At 38.3% G+C, this 17,367-nt stretch overlaps 1 protein-coding gene across 1 annotated transcript in view; it reads right to left on the reverse strand.

Annotated features, from left to right (window-relative positions):
* The window catches only part of srbd1 (S1 RNA binding domain 1), a 61,622-nt gene extending 45,643 nt beyond the window's left edge, over nt 1-15,979 (reverse strand). The window contains exons 1-10 of the mRNA XM_028989582.1: nt 15,898-15,979; nt 15,113-15,174; nt 14,475-14,772; nt 14,108-14,353; nt 8,586-8,752; nt 8,079-8,196; nt 7,829-7,967; nt 7,254-7,350; nt 6,589-6,742; nt 727-830 (exon numbers count right to left, since the gene is read on the reverse strand). Of these exons, the coding sequence (XP_028845415.1) occupies nt 727-830; nt 6,589-6,742; nt 7,254-7,350; nt 7,829-7,967; nt 8,079-8,196; nt 8,586-8,752; nt 14,108-14,353; nt 14,475-14,772; nt 15,113-15,174 (1,385 nt within the window). The 5' untranslated portion in view covers nt 15,898-15,979. The remainder of the gene's footprint in view (nt 1-726; nt 831-6,588; nt 6,743-7,253; nt 7,351-7,828; nt 7,968-8,078; nt 8,197-8,585; nt 8,753-14,107; nt 14,354-14,474; nt 14,773-15,112; nt 15,175-15,897) is intronic.
* Nucleotides 15,980-17,367: the final 1,388 nt, after the last annotated feature.

Below are 17,367 nucleotides of genomic sequence, written 5' to 3' on the forward strand. Positions count from 1 at the left end.
TATTACAAATATTACATACAAATTACAAATGATTATTATTACATACAAATTATTACAAATCATTATTTGATTGCTACTAACAAAATTTACATTCTTTGAAAATAGGATAATTTATGTAATTCTAAAAGACTGAAATTTATTAAAATATATTGACACCATTTATGTTTAATACAACATAATATCATTTTGTACATAATTACAGCGCTTCTAGTTTTGTTGTAACATTTTAAGCACAAGTTTTTGAAAATAAGGGAAAAACATTGCTTATTTGACATCTATTTTAGTTTTGTACATTTCGAGTAGTGACAATGAAGAAAGTTTTCATGTCATCAGTACTAAGTGAAAAGTAAAAATATGTATTTTTCTTATTTATAAAATTACCATGTCCTGTGCAAGTGAGCAGAAATGTTGAGAACAGGAAGCAACATCAGATTCTACCGCCAAATACCATATACAAAAAATTTCAATGTAATGACAATGGACAGGTATGATTAATATTTTATATTCTAGCACTGTGCAAAACAGATGTAGCCAAGGTCACATCTGATTAAGAGACACACTCATCCATATCCCATTACCAATATGAATGTGCAGTCTGGGTCAAATTTGATCAGACTTTCCACATATTCTCTAGGGAGTCAAGTGAGGGGCAGACAGAGAGGGAGAACTACTGTGAATGTGAATGAATGAGTGTGTATGTGTGTGTGGGAGAAGCAGGGTACGGACCTCACGTTGATGCACCACCTACAGAAGTCAGTCCCCACGCAGTCGGGGATGATGACCTTCACTGTCAGAATCTTGAGATTCTCCCCACGGTTAATCGCCAGGATCTACAGACAGAGAGAAGGAAGGTAACCTGTAGAGACAGGCGACACACACGGCACGACGCATCACAAGCGAGCACTCCAACAGACGGACCCACACACATAATGAGGGAATCATGTGTTTTAAAACACCCAGAACACACTCCTCTAATCACATAGACAGCCAACCCCTAAAAAAATTATTTTCAAACATACACGTCAGTCAAGGCCAAGATCCTAGGACTCTCCCTTCTTGGCCCAGATGCTCTAAGGGAAAGTGACATGCTGTTAAGCAAATAGTTTTAAGTGTCTGACCTTTTCTGAGGAAAATCTTTCGAGTTGAGAGAAAGAGGGAATGAACCACATGTCAATCTGCAGTCCAGGCGGAAGAAGCAAGCTGACAAATGCCAATGCTGCTGCCACCACACACATACAGATGGTTAAACAACAGATACACAGCCCACACACTTCACGACACAACGTCCTGCTCACATCTGAACCTAGCAGGCAGAAACATTATCAAAATTATATTTACAGTGTGTGTGTGTATAAAAGTGAACTGATTGTCAGCACAGAACACAGTACACACAATGAAATGTGTCCTCTGTATTAACCCTGCATCACCCTGAGTGAGCAGTGGGCAGCCATGACAGGCGCCCGCAGAGCAGTGTGTGGGGACGGTTCTTTGCTAAGTAGCACCTCAGTGGCTCCTTAGCGGTTCAGGATTCGAACCAGAAATCTTCTGATTACAGGTCCGCTTCCTCAACCGCTAGGCCACCACTTCCACAGTGTGTGCTGATGAGATGCAAGCAACTACAATGGAAATAAAAGTTATAATGAAAACACACATACACATATACAGAACATATGTGCATAAAAAGACTTGTTTACACCAACTAACAAAATGTCCCCACTATTAATGAGTGCATGGTGTTTGATAAGAAATAAATACAAGAAACACAATACATAACTCTTTTATGTAATCCCTCTCACGGATGTAGCCAGTCAGATCTCACAGACATAAAAATAAAATGGTAAGATGTGCTCTGTGCTCTATAGCTTTTGTTACTTCTTAGCACATTTTAATAATTATTGTATTAAAACAGGGGTGTTAGAAAATATCAATACAGCAATATATTGTGATATTTTACGTGGTGATATTGTATAGATACAGGGACATTCATTATTGATATTTTTGTATACAATTTTTGTCCAAAATTCAGTTCCAAGTTATGTTGTTTTGGCTGTTTTGTTGTATTTCAGCTGTTTTTACATTTTCAGTGAACTGAAGAATATCGCAATATGTACAATATCACAACATATAACGATTTAATTGTAGTGTGACCCATGTATCGTGATACGTATCATATCGCAAGATCCTTGCCTATACACACCCCTAATTAAAACCATCTTTCTCATTATACTGATAACTAATGTCAATGTTTCTACAGATTTCTGCTATAACATAGATAATATACCTTTATAAAACCGTACTTTCAAGATATAATAATAATGATAATATTATTATTATTATATTGTTATATATTATATTATAATATAATATATTTTTGAATGTTTATTTTATGCTATATGTGTAAACATTGTCAGTCTCTGTTCACATCAAGCCCAGCAGACAGGCCATTTCCCACTCTTGGCGGTGTGCTCAGTATGCGACACTGTGCTGACAGGGGTGAGAAAGAAGAAGGGGGGCAGAGAGAAGTGAAATATTCAACATATCAGGTTCTTCAAAAACAGTGAAATCATAATTGGAAAAATATGAGGAATGTAAGCTACATTAATGAATATTATTCTTCAGACTGAGCAATTCCGATTCAATATTTACTCTCCAAATACAGCAAGTGGCCAGAAGAGGGGTGGCCCATGGTACATGGCGATGGGCAGGCCTCAACAAAAACATGAAGGCCCCATGAACTTTCAACTCCTTATCTTTTCATATGCACATAAACAAACAGCCGCTACACGGGGCCATTCGCTGTGCCAAATAAACTCCGTCCCGACTTTCAGAAAGCAAAAAAGGCTTTTAGTCTCTCTCTGCTTTGGCCCACTTCAAATAAATGATCCTGATTTAGCTCTGAAGATATTTATTTGATAAAAATGTATGTAAGTGCAGAGAGTAATAATGAAGTCAAAGTAAATAACATCTTCACCTGGATCACTGGAAAATATTATAATACCGTCTGAGTGAATAAAGAAACAGTCTCTCTCATTTGATGTCCCATTAAACTGAGCAGTCAGAGTGAAATCTCTTCAGAGATGTTTCCAGGCCTGGCGTCAGATGTGGTCTTGAATACATTTCCTACATTTCCTGTAGAATCTGTGGATCCGTGAAGCGCCAAACACAGCAAGCGCACCGTCCTTTTAAAACTCAATCATGGTCAAATCCCCTTCACCGTTTAAGCACATCACACGGGATGCAAAGCATTCAAAAACACACACACACACACACACAGTTTAGCAGCTGGAGATGAGGAGCCTTTCCTCACCTGTCCGTCAGCATCGAGGACTAATGGAGTCAGCAGACGCATTATGGCCTGCCACTCAGACCACATTCAGCAACCCATTCAACAGCGCAAATCAAATTAGAGCCTCCCCATCCAAAACAAATTCATAACGCCATATTCTACAGTCCACTGTAAGTGCTTAAGAGCTACAGAGATGGGAATACTTTGGAATACAGCCTTCATGTCTAATCCTCCACATTTCCACACATACTGGGGAAAAAAAGTAAAACTTTCTTGGGATGGTAAAAGGGAATAGAAACATTTGAGGTGAAATTCATTGACTTTCAATCTGTAGTAAAACATATAATATATTTATCATATTGATTCATGCCTATCATATTGGTTTATGCATATAACTGATTTAAATCTGAAATTCTTAGAATTAAAACTCCTATACTTAAAATATAATAAAACATTTCAGTCCCAATATGTTATATAATGAATTAATTATAGAATTTATTACCCTCAGCAGAGTCTAACTAAGCCCCATTAACATAAAAAGATATTAGGTAAGATAATCGAAATCATAAAAGCTTTTTCAAAAACCTAATAAGGGAATTAAATGTTGAAAATGTTCAATTTATAAAATATTTTTAGTATTAAAAATAGTCAAACATTAACTTTCATATGCATTTTAAAGTATTGCTGAGGTAATGAGAGTTTTAACATTAACTCTAACTAACATCATTCATCAAAATTATTATTGAATTCATTCCACAACTGAAATCCCAGTGACAACCCATGACCTTGTCTGTTCTGGGTTATCAAACAAACAACTGTGGCAGGAAGGTAGAAAATTATAAACTTAATTGGTTCTTTAATCAAGCTCTATGAAAGAATCCTTATCTTATTCACATACACAGTGATCTACAGAGCAGCGGAACCAAACACTAAACAACCAATCAGAGAGAGTGGACACCTGACACCCACCCTGTCACAGCACATCAGTCAGTCCCACATCTCCGCGAGAGCTGAATGAAACCCACCAGAACACTCGCTTAACACACATCCAACACACAAATGCCCATCTGTGCGTGCATGCTGAAAAGCAACCCCTCTAATGGGGTACAGACCTGATTAGAGAGTTATGTAGAGATCATGAACAGACCTACTTCACCTAGTCCACCCTGATACTGACTGATTTCATTAATAGCAACGCTTCAGACATTGAACATCATGATGCCAAGAAAAACACCTACAAAAAGGAGAAAATCTACTCCAGCTTTTTATTGAAAGGAAATGTCCCATGTGCTGGTTGAAATGTAAATGTAACATCAATGTAACCCCGTCTTCCGGATTTACAGTAAAAAACTAAGAAAAACAAGAACTTATCTGTATAAGTTATTAACTACCCACCTTTCTTTTAAAAGACTAAATTTAATCATGTTTTATGAACAAAGTCTGAAAAGGGAGGAGCCAATGTTGATGACTAACATCTCTCTGACAACCTACATTCTCATTCTGGATCATTTAAATCCCCTTGTGGCAGAATATTGCATGACCAGTTGCAAAGTCTACCTCCAACCTTTCTCCTCATTTTCCAGAAAATACTAAAATAAGGCAATAGAGAATAAATAATAAATAGATAGATAAATAGATAAATAAATAAATTTACCAAAGAACAGTACACTTTCCACCAAATCACTGTGATTCGTGAATGACTAATGTCTGTTTCGTTATTTTGGCAAAAATCTAATCAGTGGTGGAATCCTAAAATTTGTAAAATAGTATCTACTGAATAAATTATGTCTTTTTAAAAGTCAGTGTGAGATCCTGCCATTAATCCACACAGCTACAGATGTGTCTTGTAGTCACAAATGCAGAGCAATGTTCACAGTTGCGTTTCACATTATTCATTAAGCATTAAGAATTTTTCTGATGAACACACACAGATGTTTTCACCACAAGTGGTCTTTGTGCTTGATAAATCCAAATGCTTATATTTTCATGATACTTATATTTTCAATATTACTGTTCAGTAATATTGGCAGCTAAATGACACATCGATTTATTGTATGATCTCAAAATTAATTAATATAACTTCAGATCATTTTAACATATCATATGTAATATCTAATCATTTTCTGTTGTATTTAAAACAGTTGCATCCTTAAAGACGTTGCCAGATTTTCAAGCCTGCTTCAACAGTGAAAAATTGACTGTGCTTAGCACAAAACTGCCATCAATCTCTGATTATATATGCAGTATTTTTAATTAAAATGCAGCCGGCCAGTGGTTAAAACACAGAGTGGACAGAGCAAGTTAAAAACTGCTCTCTTAATAAACTGGCTCAAAAATGTGCTAAATTAAACAAGTGCGTGTGTGTGCGCGCAAACACATGTGTCATGCCAACATGCATCACTTGTTCCACAGACAGCGCGGCTTAGAAAAGGTTCACTTTTGCCTGAATCTGACAGCTGCCAGGTTAAAGTTCAGCCTAACGCTCAGTGACAACAGTCGTCACAAAATTAACCCACACAGAGGCTGCAACGGGAGACGAGACGGCACAGACCCTGATTCTCTCACTCACCAGCTCGCTCCGTTTTTACCTCCCTCTCTGAGCCCATGAGGGCCTGTCACCACAGACACACAGCTGTCAATCACAGCACCTAATCCAATGGCACGACAGAGGGACATGTCACATATGTTGGAAAGGGGGTGGAGGGGAAATGACTTGGGGACAGGGGGGTCCAGCAGAAGAAGGCGGGGGTGATGAGAGCCACTGTGACATGCGCCCCCAACCACTGCTGACTAACGTGGCTCCTAACAGACAAGGGGGCAGGATGTGCCGGAGTGTAGGGCACTGCTAACCCCACCCCAAATGGCAGGCACACATTGGTTTTGTGCATGTGGGTGTGCTTCTAGTACAAATCCAATTTTTTACGGCACTAGGCTCTAGCCTGTGGAGGCTGTTTTGCTGTTATTGTCTCTCATATTATACAAGCATGAGTTGCTTCCTACATTAAGTGTGGCATGACGTCCTCACTGTCACAAGAATAACAAAGATGAGTGCTCCACCAACTGACAGCATTGAACAGGATTTAAATGGTAATCATGTCATGTTTTCTTGGCATTGTTGTCACCTCATGCATAACAAAAATGATTAAATCATTTGACATCAACATCATTGCACATTAAGAGTGACATCAGGAACATACCACCCCACACACTATTGAACACAAGATTTTCACTTTGAGGGACCTGTCACAGGCATACACATGGAGACAGATGAGCTTGCATGTGTGAGGTGGAGTGAGTTAGACCTGGTGGTGCTGGATTCTCTGTATGTTGCAGGTGAAGTCAAAGTACAGCTTGAAGTTGTTGATGTCATTAGGTCTCCCCTGCTGCGGCCCCGGCTTCTCCTTCTGTGCAGTTTTAGACACCGAGGACTGAAGCTTTACTACACTGTTGTCACACCTAGAGAAGGCAAAAACACTCAGACAGATGGCTGCTCACCTGACTGAACACTAGAAAATAACGCCAATAAACTGACTATAAGTAATATACTAATTTTTTGAACATAAGGTGGAGAAATTCCACTTTATGATAGATATTTATAAATATCTATCTAGGATGAGCAATTTAAAAAAAAAATGGCTGCTAAAGTTTTTCTTTCAGGCCAGGATATTTTAGAGCAATTTAAAATTCTGGAACGGGTGGTTCCAGAACCAGATAAAATAAGGCAGTCTTGAATGAAGCTTGAAACAAAGCTATGCCAGAACACCCCAAAAAGCATCGACTGATTTATTAATATTTAATAATGTAATGAATGTTTCTAGAAAATAAACACATAAATTAAACATTCTGTATATTAAAGACAAAGCACACACATTTATACCTGACACATTACCTGCCAGAAAAGGTTCAAAATGGAAAAAATTTGGAAAAAAAAAAAAAAGAAGAAGAAGAAAAAGAACATTGTTCTTACAGTGTGAGCACGTAGGTCAATGTCTCCTTATCTTTTGCAATCATATCTGCCAGGATGTGCACTATGCCTGTAGTCACATCATCCAGTGTGGCTAAACCTAAGGGTAAACATAGGATCAAAATTCAATAACACATAGTGGCCAACATCTCAAACCTGGTCTTCTGATGCCCCCTAGTGAGCACTGAGATTGATTTAATATATTTCATTTAACATGGTCTAGACTTCATTTACAATCAGGATTGTTTTAGCAAAATGCTCATAATAAAATTTTACACACATGAAAATACATACATGCATGTGTTCTGAACTGAAATAGGGATAAAAAATTAAAGGCATAAAATTAAGTCAAACTCAAAACCAGCGAGTGCATAATATCGATTCTGAATATTAAGTGATACTTCCAGAGATGCACACTCTATGTAAAAATATGAACAACTGCTCATGTTACATTTATCATGTTACATAAACATACCCCAAACCAAGTGTGTCTAAATTGAGTTAACTAATTGAGTTAATATATATTTTTTTTAATGAACCAGTTCTCATCATTGCTCTAAAAATGTTCAGATGAGTACCCTCAATGTCTGGCTGAACCAGTGGCTGCAGGTTAAGGGTCTGGGGTCTCTGCAGGAGGGCCAGTGCTGGAGGTTCTAACCCAAGCTCCTTGGCTCGTCTGGCCTTGGACAGTTTGCTGCTCTTCTTATATGGGGTGTGCTGGGGAAGATTAATGGAAACCTTAGACAGCTGAATGTTCACATTAAAAATGCCACTGATTAGTTAATTAAGAATTAAATTATTACGCAAATAAATTACCCTCACACTCACCACATGGTCAAGCTCATCCATAGTCTTGCAATTCTTAAACAATTCTTCCAGTTCAGTGGTAAGAACTCCCTCTTTCTTCAACGTGAGCATGGTGGACTGGCATTTCTTAGCAAGAGAGCTAAGGAAAACAAACAAAAATGATATTCTTAATTTAAAAAAAAAATTTCATAAAAAACCCTAAAATCCTATCTATAAATAGGTATTGCAATGATCTTTGATACACATAATAAACTTTATTCTATTATCTCAACAGACATGGACTTAATTTCCAGTTTAACCAATCATTTCTTTCAAGATCTATGCAGCTGAAGACCTAGATAAACACCCAGGATAAAAATCTCTAACACATTAAGCTGTGACTATGAGATTTTATCTAAAGGGCAAGTCTGGCTACAGACTTGGTCAAATAAAAGGTCAACCTTTCTCTTGATGTTCAAAATATGGTCAAACTGTGCCACTTCTCTGATTTGCAAATTCCAGTTCCCTCCACCACACCACACTCCTTACCAGAGCTCCTGCAGAGCCTGCTGCACTTCTCTGAGCCCATCTGCATCCATATGATTGACCAGATCCTTTCTGTAGCGCACCATGAAAGGTATGGTATTCTCCTCCCGGAAGAGGTTGGCAATGTTGGCACAAACCCATGGATCCACACCAGTCTTCTCTGCAAGCATCTATCATCACCAATGATGTTAGGGCTTGTTTTTTTGTTTTTTTACACAATGTACCAACAAACACTGTAAATGCATCAAAATAACAACCCAGTAGGGGAAATTATATTTCTTAAATTCTAAATGCTTAAACAACTTGAAAAGTTGGGACATTCCTTAAATTTGAATAAAATGAAAACAAGGGCTGTAGTTCTCGAGACCAGTCTTGGTCAAACATTAAGATTATAGTGTATACATGAATTAATATTCCATTCAATTAAGCATATTGTACTAGTTGTTAATGAAGTACAGAAGTACAGTTAAAGTACAGAAATTAGATTTTATTTAGAATTTTTGTTTTGGGTGGTTGCGCCAAATTACATCAAGACCTTAAAAATAAATGTAACGAGGTAAACAAACAAATTCCATACAAAATTGTATTCAAACCAGATTTTATTAACATTGAATTTAACAAAATGAACTTTACTACATTTCATACAAGGAATAACACAAAATGCTTGACATGTAAGAACACACCGTAAATATACACTTTTTAAAATGTGATTTTACAGGCCCTGAGCAACCAGGTGAGGAAAGTATTAATTAACTTATTGAACAACATGAACCTAAACATTTCATAAACTTTAATTGAATTTTTTTTTTTAAATCTAGCCCCAGGCCTGTTTGAACTTTGTGTGCCATGAGGTTGCCTTCTCAGATTCCGATGATAGATGACAGCAAATGAACATGTTCACACACACACACACACACACACACACACACACACACAAATATGTACTGCAAGTTGCCAAATTTATTGTTTTAATTTTTAACACTTTTAACATACCTTTCTCTTCTCATGGCAAGGTACTCAGCTCTTGCTGTAAGGTCAGAGTTGACACGCTGCCTGTGGCAAGCATTTTTTTTTACTTTGCTTGGCAGTGGCATCTGGTAAAATAGATTAAATTGAGTTAAATAAATCTATAACAATTAATAAATTGATAATAATCAAATAGAAATAGAAAACAGCATGCTATTAATATTACTTCTTTAAAAACAATGCAAAATGGTCACACCACATGACATTTTCAAGTTCAGTTACACTGGATTAGCCACCTAAGCAAAACAAGCTAGCTTCCCACAAAAGGTCACTATGAAATTTATGATAAAATAATTTTTGGAAATATCACATGATCTGAACATGCCAACTCCATTACAGCAGTTAAGGTTCTCTTTACTTAAGAACTGAGACAGTTACAAACCTGCTTTTAGTTTCCATGGGTCCATGGTGGATGGTGCACCTTCATGACTTTGAGTAGATTCCAACATAAAAAGTCCCCAAATTTCTTGATGGTCGCAGCACATATTAAATGAAATAGAATTCAGACAAAGTTTGTCTGTAAATTATGATAGACATATAACAGAATATGGTTTGGAATTTTGTACAGGGAAACACTAAATTATGCCAAATAGCGCTGAATATACATTGAAGTAGATTTTGAATAATATCAAAGAAGTTTTCAGATCAATGGTCATGACTGGATGGTTGCACCTCATGATACTTTGACACTTTAAATTACAAATAATTCCTGTTTTTTGAAAAGTTCAATTGAGCACAGTCGTTGGTCAAAGAATGGCAAAACTACTGGTTTTCACAAAGTTTACTGCTTCAGATCTTTTTGTCAGTTGTTTCTGTGGTGTATAATAACAAGCATTTTACATGCAAAGAGTTAATATTTGCAGTCTTGGTCCTTTTTTCTTTTCAAGACCTCTGCAATTCGCCAAATCTGGGCCAAATCCTGACTGATGGCAACTCATTCCTTCATACAGGGCTTGGAGTTTGTCAAAATTTGAGGGTTCTTGTTTGGCCATTAGCCTTGTGAGCATTTGACAGCAAGTTGGACTGAAATTTTAATGTTTTGTTCGCTGAGCCACTTAGTTATCACTTTGGCTTTATAGCATGGTTTTACTAATGCTGGAAAAGGCATTGTTCTTCACCAAACTGTTCTTGGATGGTTGGGAGAAGTTGCTGTCGGATGTTTTGGTACCATTCTTTATTCAAGGTTGTGGCAAAATTGTGTGTGAGACCACTCCATTGAAAAAGCCCCACAAGTGAATGGTCTTAGAATGCTTTACTGTTGGCACGAGACAGGACTGATGGTAGTGCTGACCTTTTCTTCCCCAGACAATCATTTTTCCAGATGCCAGAAAGGGACTTCATCAGAGAAAATGTCTTTACCCCAGTCCTCAGCAGTCCAGTCCCTGTGCTTTTTGCAGAATATCAGTCTGTCCTTGATGTTTTTCTTGGAGAGAAGTGCACTCTCACCATTCTTGAGCAAGCTCTGCACTGGTAGCACCTTGATCCTGCAGCTGAATCATCAAGTCCTGGCGCTTGCTGGACTTTCTTGGGTACCATGAAGGCTTCTTCACACTTGAGCCTCTCTCTTTACAGATAAATCTGATATATTCAGGTGCAATCTTAGAAGCAGCAATATCCTTGCCTGTGAAGCCTTTTTTATGCAAAGCAATGATTGCAGGTAACCATGGTTAACAGAAGAACAAAAGAGGAGGAGACCGTCCGCCAGGGGCAGCGGTGGCTGGTAAGGACGCAGACCTTTAATCAGAGGTTGCCGGTTCGAATACAGAGCCGCCAGAGTGACACTGAACTACCACTGAGCAAAGTACCATCCCCACCATCCCACTGCTCCCCGGGCGCCCCTGGGTTAAAAGCAGAGGACACATTTTGATGTGTAGACCGTGTGCTGTGCTGCAGTGTTTCACAATGACATTTCACTTTTATATTCAATTATTTCAAGCATCACCCTCTTTATAAAGCATCTAATCTAACTCAATCAGCATGACAATGATCTCCAGCCTTGTGCTCCTCAACACACTTACTTGTGTTAACGAGAGGATTGCTGAAACGATCTCAGCAGGTCCTTTTTTGGCAGAGCTGAAGTGCAGTGGATATTTTTTTTTTTATTCATTTCATTTTCATGGCAAAGAGGGACTTTGCAATTAATCTAATCACTCTTCTTTATTTTCTGGAGTATATGCAAATTGCCATAATCAAAAAAACGGAAGAGGCAAACTTTGTAAGAACCAGCATATGTCATTCTGAAAACCTTTGTATATTGGAGAGATACTACATAGTATATTGCAGCACCATGACTGGTTTTCAACCTTCCCAAATTCTCTCACACCACCCAACTGCTACGCTCCCTCCACTGGCTCCCAGTACCTGCCCACATCAGATTCAATGTGGGGTAGCATTAGGCGTGTTAGAAAATATCAATTCACCAATAGATCACAATATCACCACTTAAAATGTTGCATCGATAAAGGGACATCAAATATCAATATTTTTGTACACAAATTTAGTAGAAAGTTATGAGTTAATTGTTTTGAATTATTATGATTACTGCGATCCACTTAGACCGCAAACAGCATGTTGTATTTCAGCTCCGTTTTTAAATTTTCAGGCAATTCTAGAATATTGTAATATGTACAGTATCACAAAATATCATGATATAATTGTATCGTGACCCATATATCGTGATACGTATTGTATTGTGAGATCCTTGCCAATACACACCCCTAGGTAGCACCATCCTACCTCACAGCCCTTATTATACCTCGCACTGCACCTCGCATTAACTTACCTTCCAGTATATAAAGGAGACACTAATCTACAGTCCCTGACAAAAGTCTTGACGCTTGTGTACAAATTTTTAGTAGAATTGGCTCATTTTATTCCCAACAGCTTTTGTAATAAATGTTTCAGTGCAAAACAAAACTGTCAAAAAGTATTGTAATATTCAAAGCTTGGTAAACCCATTGAGCCATTTTTGCAAAGACATAAGTGTTGTTGACTTGTAATATGAGCTTCACCTGTGACTAATAATGGATCAATTAAATCTCAGGTGTGTATAAAAAGAAACCCAGTACACTAGACCTTCACATCAACTGCAACTAGACCTCTGCAAACATGCCTAAGATTCACCTTGAGACTAAAGTGTTGATTATCAAGAGACTGAAGACAAGATCCACTGCTGAAGTGGCAGACACCTTCAAAGTGTCTCAGTGTCAAGTACAGAGGATTTTAAAAAAAAAAAAAAAAAAAAAAAAAAAAAAAATTCTCTTTAGAGAATACTTAGACTTACTTTCTTATAGCTTGACTCATTGATGGTATCATGAAAGCACGTTGTAAGTTAAATGTATATTTGATTGTTTGATTATATTAAGTTTCATCAATGCTGCAAACATTAGGAAGAGTATGGCAGAGATTTGCACCAGTAGAAACTAAAATTTAATTGAATATATTTGAATCAGAATTGTACAAAAAGAATCTGCAAATTGTATTTGCATTCAAATGAAATTGAAACCACATTTGATATCCCTAAATGTTATGTAAATTTGCTTTCCAACATTCAAATTCATTTTTCATAATTAAATAAAAAAAAAATGGTCATGCACAATCTGGTTCCTTGAGTAAAAACAATCAGCGCTCATTTCCATGTTTATGAGCACTCTGGTCTACCTGCACATAAAGATGCAAATACACACAATATAAAATGGAAGCTGGACTTGAACTTTATTTTTCCTTGGACTGTAAAGTTTTTGCTGTTAACCTATCAGGTAGGAATGAAGAAAGCAATAAAAACACATATAACCTGTTAGTATCTGAATACAAGAATACGATTAGAATCATATGAACATTTCAACCACTAAACCTTCATATTATGACTAAATCAATCAGTTTGGTGAAGTGAAAGTGAAGCGATTGTCACTTGTGATACACAGCAGTACAGTACACGGTGCACACATTGAAATTTGTCCTCTGCTTTTAACCAATCACCCTAAGAGAGCAGTGGGCAGCCATGGCAGGCGCCGGGGAGCAGTGTGTTGGGACGTTGTGGTAGTTTCTCACTTATGAGAAGTGGTGTCAATCGGCACATATCAATACAGACAGCCTGGTGTAAAGCTGTCGTAAACATGGAAATGAGCCCTGTTGGGAGTCTGAGCTTGATTGCGTTTTCTCAAGGACCCAGATTTTACAAATGCAGTTTCAATTGCATTGGAATTCAGATGCAATTTAATAAATTCAAATATACGATTTTTGTTTGTACAATTCAATTTCAATTTGTGCAATTTCAGTTTACCTGTAGAAAGGTTTACGAAAACGTTCCATGATTCCGTAAGATTGCACCATAATACCTGGCAGGCTAATAACTATACCAAAACACTTGCAGCAACAGTCATTTAAAATTTACCCAGAAAACATAGCCGCTCCATCCTACTAACCCTATTTGAGAGAGGGTGATCGTTTTTCACATGGGAGTTCCTATATGGGAAACACAATGTAATAAAGCGTGATACCTGAATGGGATCCCAGTTCATATGCAGGTCTTCACCGAAAACGCTGGCTGACTTGGGCAGTTTCACTCGTCTTCCCTGGGGAGCACTGCTGGTCTTCTGCTTTTTGTGCACTGGCTCATCGAAGGTGAAGTCATCCTCTGGCTCCTCTTTCTTCACCTTCAGAAGCACCTGACTGGATGTTGGTGCCTCACTACTTCCACTGCCCGCATCATTAAATGTGACACTAGGCAAAGCAAAGGATAGCCTCTGGGGGAGGGGAGGAGGAAAAAAGTCAAACATGTCATTTTTATTGATGAACAAGGAAGACATGCAAACTCATATCAAAAACCACAAGTGCTTCATTCACAGACTCAAGCTTTTGGCAAACCTCTTGTTTGACTATCACTGATGTCTGTGACTCCTCACTCTCATTCTGGACATCACTTGGTCCTGTAGCAGTCTTTAAACAACTTGGCTCAGTTTCCTTCGCTTTGAAAGCCTTTGCAGTTTTGGTAACCCTGGGCTTCCTATCTGCCTTGGGTTTGGGTTCCTTTTTTGGCTTAGGTTCTTTGGATGGTCCCTTAGATGCTGTATTCTTTTCAGTTGACTTCACACTCAGCCTCTTTGCGACCTTCGGCTCTGGATGCCATGACTCATCTTCATCAGCACTCTCTGGCTTTCCACCCCTTCCAAGCCCATAAAAATTCAGACAAAAGTTGTTGTCAATGCATGGAATTTTGAAACCACATAGAATATAAGAATTAAAAACACACATAAAAAATGAGGCAGTGGTGGCCTAGCAGTTAAAAAAACAGCCAACAAACAGCCAACATTTAACACCGTCCTGCTGAGGCTGCATGATAACATCACGGCAGTCAGGGTCATAAGGTATCATTGTTCCACTCAGCCAATCACAATGCGAGGTCAGACCTAGCTTTTAATAATGAACATTGCTCTTATTATTTTGAGCAGTTGTCTACATTCTATGATTTGTGCAAATCATTAAACCAAATGAAAGTCACTCACAGGTCGTCATCATCATCATCAGTTTCCTTGTAAACTTTCGCCATTTTTGCTCTCCGCATCATCTTCAGCACAGAGAAAAGCACAAAGACAGAGGTGAAGAAGAGGTGTATTTTACTTTAATTATAATCTATAACCAGTCAGGTTATGGCAATGGGGTAAATTGGGTAAATTGTCACTGCACTATACTACAGATGTATCTCTAATGTTTGCTTATAATATTTCTTAAAAGCACCATTGCTTATTTGCCTTTCAAAGGGGCACAAACACATGTATTATATATTTGCAGATACATGTCTGCTTTTTATTGGAGGAGCAGCTCAGTTTTCGGCTACTGATTAAGTGGGTAAAGCAGTTTGCAAGCTCCTTCAAAACTCCCCACCACACGCACCAGTTATGACCTGGAGAGTGTTAAGGGCGATAAAAACTTTTTTAATCAGGACCAGCTTAATCTCACCAGAAACGAGACACATTTAAGTAGACATTATGAAACTCCCACGCGTGGAAGATAAATAACGAACGGCATTGCCGAGTGGTAGATTTGAAACCACTCGAATTCCGAGTACTGCACATAGGTTTTATCGTTCACAGTATCACAAAAAATAAACATTCCATTGTCTGTTATCCCCGCGCACTGGGTCTCCGGCTTCAGCCACCAGCGAGTCTCATTCGAATTTAGCGCCGCGCCGCGCCGCCTCAGCTGCGAGAAGCCCTGCAGTCACACTTGCCTGCCGCAGTTCAAGCTGTACAGCTTGTACCCACGTTGCTGATGGGTAAATTGTACTCACATTTCGGGCACAGGCCGCAAAGATGTGAACGTGTTTTGAATCTCCTTTCTAGTTGTCGTTGGTAGCGCTTGTGGTAAGCAAGTCTGAACTCACATCGCCACCTAGCGGTGGGGAGTGGAAGCCACGTGGCCAGATTCGCAATGTTTTCACGAAGTTTAGATTTTTACAGGATGAGAGTACATGCAGAAGAGTTGATGAATGCAAAAATTCAGTTTCCCTATTAATCCCCTCAGTCATGACACATTTCTACATGAAGGTGTCAGACCAAGTTTCATATGAATATGTCACAAACCACGAATATTACATTTATTTTCATCCTCTTCTGTCCTCTTTCTGTTCAAAGATGTGTTTGAAGGTAAATGTATATGTGTATATGCAAGACAATAATTGTTATACATTCATATGCATTTTGCAATGAATACTAAAAAAGGACAGATATACAATACAGAACATTTAAGAATGCAATTCAAATAGAAAATTCTTCAGAAAGCTCTTCCAAACTCTGTTTTGTGTGGCACATGTATGTGCGATGCTTTTAGGCTGATTTAAGTCTGGCTATTGTGCTGATGACTTGAACTGCTTGAATAAAAAATCTTTAAAAACTGTGACAGTAGTGTATGTTCAGTTGAGCAAAAGGTACAGTTATAACAGTTATAACAGTTTCTAATTTATTAACACAGGTAGATTAATACTGCGGTTAAATGGAAATATTGTATGTAAAATGCAGTGGCAAAATTACTGGTGAAATAATTTTTTGGTGCGAGTCAGTTTTCAGATGCGCTCTAACCACATATCACCACTAGGAATCGCCAAAGCACAATTCTTACGAATTACATTACTTTAAAAGATTGAATAAAAGCAATGTCTGTCAGCAGTTGCCATTGGAGGGAAGTGATTGTCATTGTGAAATACTGCAGCACAGCACACGGTGCACACATCGAAATGTGTCTTCTGCATTTAACCCATCACCCTTGGTGAGCAGTGGGCAGCCATGACAGGCGCCCGGTGAGCAGCGTGTAGGGACAGTGCTTTGCTCAGTGGCAACCTTACGGAGCCACTTCCTTAACCGCTAGGCCACCACTGGCGCCAATGAAGACACAGGTTCAAATCCCACCTACTACACTTAACCCTGAGTGTCTCCAGGGGGACTGTCCCTGTAACTACTGATTGTAAGACACTATGGATAAGGGTGTCTGATAACTGCCATAAATGTGAATCTTCAGCAGTGATAATGTCTCTGGAAACACATCCTGAAAACACCTATTTGGCTATTTAAAGGACTCTAAGTAAAAATAAAAATTATTTTAATTCATTTTGTGGCACCTAGTCTGTTCACACTTTTTACCTTTTCAGGAAAGTGTTTTAAATTTGTAATACTGTCCAGGCTTGCTCCGTACCTGGCAGGACAAGGGGTAAGGACAATGACGCAAGGACAATGTTGAACTGCAGTGGTTTTTTGAGTTTCCTGGG

This window comes from Denticeps clupeoides, chromosome 8 (assembly GCF_900700375.1).
Source record: "Denticeps clupeoides chromosome 8, fDenClu1.1, whole genome shotgun sequence".
In the NCBI taxonomy this organism is placed as follows: Eukaryota; Metazoa; Chordata; class Actinopteri; order Clupeiformes; family Denticipitidae; genus Denticeps; species Denticeps clupeoides.